This window comes from Limulus polyphemus, unplaced genomic scaffold (assembly GCF_000517525.1).
Source record: "Limulus polyphemus unplaced genomic scaffold, Limulus_polyphemus-2.1.2 Scaffold1399, whole genome shotgun sequence".
Lineage (NCBI taxonomy): Eukaryota > Metazoa > Arthropoda > Merostomata > Xiphosura > Limulidae > Limulus > Limulus polyphemus.
In genome coordinates this window covers 96,400-100,557 of record NW_013667009.1, presented here as the reverse complement: position 1 = coordinate 100,557, position 4,158 = coordinate 96,400, and the positions used below count along the sequence as shown (strand labels likewise).

At 29.1% G+C, this 4,158-nt stretch overlaps 1 protein-coding gene across 3 annotated transcripts in view; it reads right to left on the bottom strand.

Moving 5' to 3' along the window:
- The window catches only part of LOC106463407 (zinc finger C3H1 domain-containing protein-like), a 111,188-nt gene that overhangs the window by 52,984 nt on the left and 54,046 nt on the right, over positions 1 to 4,158 (bottom strand). For all 3 annotated transcript variants that reach the window (XR_002611481.1, XM_022390891.1, XM_022390890.1), the window contains exon 14: positions 2,091 to 2,234. Coding sequence is in view for 2 of the 3 variants with exons in the window: in XM_022390891.1 (XP_022246599.1) it covers positions 2,091 to 2,234 (144 nt within the window). In the remaining variant the exon portion in view is untranslated. The remainder of the gene's footprint in view (positions 1 to 2,090; positions 2,235 to 4,158) is intronic.

Below are 4,158 nucleotides of genomic sequence, written 5' to 3'. Positions count from 1 at the left end.
GAATATTATTTATGATTTTAACTTTATACACAAGTGCCAAAATACTATAATTATGAAATACCAGTCTTTCAAAACGCTGCCCTTTCCACTTGAGCGTAACAAATCTCAATAAAAAAATAATATTTTGATGTTAAAGTACAATGTACACTGCTTAAAACTTATTCTTAAACTACAATCAAGAGTATTGTAAGTAGTTTTTTCATATTGCTATGGTTGAAATAAATACAATAAGCATTACAAAGTTTCAAATGATTATATTCACAATATATTTCAAATGTTTCTATACACTTCATATGCACTTGCTTTTAAGTTATATATAACATGCTATTTTACTGTAAATTACCTGTAATGTGCTTGTATGCACATGTTTATAAGCTATAGACAATATTTAAGTAGGATGTAATTTACCTGTATCAAGCATGCAATCTACTTTTAATTCTATAAATTTTTTTAATAATTATAAAACAAATGTATTATGTATGAAGTCGATTTGTACTTTAAGCTGTGCACATAACATTACTACTAAATCACCTATTTATAGCCAGAAATATACTAGTATACTATAAGCTACTTGTATCACATCATTAGTTAGGTCACATTAGTTTTAGCTAATTACTTAATTGTTATATTTACCATTATTTCTTCATCTTCTAAGTCTTATTACCATTATTGAACTTTCTTGAATCTAATCATCTTTACTTTTTGGCTAGTACTGAAAAAATAGCTTATTTCCTCCTCACTCTTCCATGTTTTTTTTATCAAGCAACAGAGGTAAGATTAGTTGTATTAGACACATCTCAAAAGAATGTTTAATATATTTTTCTTTTTTATTACATTTATCATGGTTATAGTATAATTAAAGTATCCATATTATAGCTATTTATTTATGATTTATGTTTTCACTTAACTTTATTATTATTTTGTACCTTCATAAGCATTAGCTTTTAGCTGTATGACTGGTAATATCTTGCTATTTGACAGTAAAGCTAAACAGTAATGTGTCATGGTAACTTACCTCAAATGTCATGCTACTGTAAAATGGATCTTGGAAACATTTAATGGGCTTTCACTTGTTACAATACATTGTTAGTGTGAGTAGTGTAAAGTTTTGCTTATACAGTTATACTGGTGTTAATTTATTCATATTAAATTTACAACAATGTTGAAGCTAACAACAGTGCTTATATGTCCTGCAAGTAGGATATAATCTATTATTTATTTATTATTACTGTCATTACTTTTAATTTATTTTATCATGGAGATTATTTTCCATTCTTAGTTTTGTATATGGATAACGGACTATCCTAAACCTAGTTAGATGGCTCAACCTTGTAAGATATTTCTGAGTTTATGGACAAAAATATCATTAACAGTGAGAGTACCAAACTAATGCATTCTAATCTTTATAAGTAAGAATTAGCTATACTCGTTACTAGGCTGATCTTTAATGTTGCTCTGAAAGTTAATATCAATGCATAAAATTTACATTTTTTAAAGTTGTTGACCACATGTTAGTGAATTATAAAAAGATTGTACTAGGCATGCAATATACCTTTAAGGTATATTGAACTCAACTGTTTTAAGTAGGTATTTGCCTAGAAAAAGAAAACTCAATGGAAAAAATTCATTTTGTAGGTACTATTATGAGGGCTGAAAACAGTTACTGTTTCCAGCAGCACAAATAGCCTCTCAATTAGATGGAGGAAGTTACAGATAGTTTTGCTATGAATCAATGAAACTGCAAGTTTATAAGTTCAGTGAATCATAAATGAATTAAAAACACTGGTTTGTTACTAAACAAAATTCTTGGAGTTCTTCCACTTATGCTGTAGGTGGGAATAATACTGGAATACACAAGCACTAAAATCATGTACTCATAAACCATTTTTAAAACAAAAATAAATTGCAAAGCCAAGTCTAAATCTGTTACCTGACAAAACTGATATGTTGAAGAACTAAAATATATATATATAAATGCACACAAACACACATTAATATTCACAGTTGATATGGCTTGTTTCCATTGCAAAGAACTACAATAATAAATTTGTTAAAAACTTAAAAAGTTAAATATGAAACCTATTACATACTTGACAAATTTTTGGATAAAAAAAACGGTTCAGCTGATAAGAATGTAGAAATGTTGGACAGATGAAACTACTCTGAGCTGAAACACTTTTGGCCCTTAAGCTTTGCATTAATTTATCCAACTGTTGTTTAGATGCTGCTTGAGCCTGATGAGAACAAAAGAATATAAATTTAGCAATGGAAAAAAAAAATACACAACACTAATACCTGCAATATTTCATTTACAAAAATTATATCACAAAATTATACTAAGTTCCTTAACTCAACAGAATGTAATATAGCTAACATATCATCACTTTCCATGTCAAATTCAGCATTAGGCTTCAACTTTAAAACAGTCAAATAATTAACTAACTAAAAATGTACTTTTTATAAAGAATTTTGATAATAATGAAAACAAATGTTAAATTTGTATCAAGTTAAGCAATATTTCATATCTAAATAAAGCTTGAGTGAAACCTTGATGCTCTTCAACAGCTTAATGTTAATGATAGGGGTGTTATTTTATGAACCAATATACTCTAAAAATGTAATAAAAACAATATCAAACAGTTTTTCTGATGTGTAATGTAAAACACTCATTATAATTATATATACACATATATATAACTGTAAGGCAAAGTCTAATTTTTATAGCTTTCAACCTTTTTGGTGTACAGTGTTATGAGTAGAAAAGCAGACCCACTTGCCACACCCATCACATTCCCTCTTTCAAATATAGCCAATAATTCTCTAGTGTTTTATATTATATCATTTATAACTAAAAGAAAAGCATTACTTTAATTTATAAAATGATGTATAATGCTACACTGTTTTCATTACAAAGTACTGTCAATTTCATCTGCAGTTTGATAATTTATCTCATGATGTTCAGATCAAGCAGCAAAGGGAATTAATTTAAACCCCCTTGTCTTAGTTAGAAAGCCAGTTAAATTATAATAGTTATAGGACACTGTTGGCTTTGTGCATGTTACTATTTTTAGGAGCATTATTTAAATAAATAAAAATAAGTAGGCTTAAATTTGATTGGCAACCAACAGCAAAACAACAAAGTCAAATGTAAGTATTTGTTTTTTTATGTATATTGTTTATTTATTGTTATAAAAGTAATTAAAATGTAACAATTAGAAATATATTGGATTAGGTAAGATAATGAAAAATAATAATTCTTCACAAGGTATGCTCACTAGCAGCTTGTGCATTATATCATACAATACAGTAATATGAGCTATACACTCACCAAGTCATTTACAACTTGTGTGGCAGGATAACTAATTAGACACAGTTCAAAGGCGAATAAATATTAGGTCATCAAGAAATCAATGTCATTTTTTTAGATGAAAAAAATCCAAACAACTTGTATATCAAAACAAAACATTCATTAAATGAAATAGTCTCCATTCTTATCGATGATGCTTTTCCATCTTACAATCTGGTTATTAATACCCTGATTAAAGAAATCACTTGGCTTTGAATAAAAAAAACATGTCAATATCCTCTAACACCTTTCACATTTGTATACGTTTTCCCATTAAGATGGTGTTGCAGCGAACAAAAAAGAAAAAAAATGGTAATCTGATGTTGCCATATCTGGAGAATATGGTGGGTGGGGGAGAATTTCCAAACCAGAACACCACCTTTCTGATTGACAAGTGAAGGGCATTTATGATGAAGGGCTTAATTTAAATGTTCCAGTTGCTGACTATAGATCTCTGCATTGACAGTTTGCTGGGAATGAGGAGTTCGAAATGAATTACTCCTTTGTCTCACCAAATGCAAAGCATCACTTTCTGTGGATGGAGTTCAGGTTTTGGGATCAGAAGTGATTTTTGTCTAGGACTGAGGCATTGCTTTTGGCATTTAATATTCACATAGAGAATCCATTTTTCATCACCAGTGACAATTCTGTCCAAAAATGGTTCATGTGCCACAAGAGACGAAGCAACTTTCACACGTAGGAAACAAATGTCATTGGAGAGTTCGTGAGGCACCGAAACACCTTCTTTATGGAGTTTTCCCATATTCCTTAAATGTTTATGTATTGTTTCATGAAACACGTGCAATTTCAGC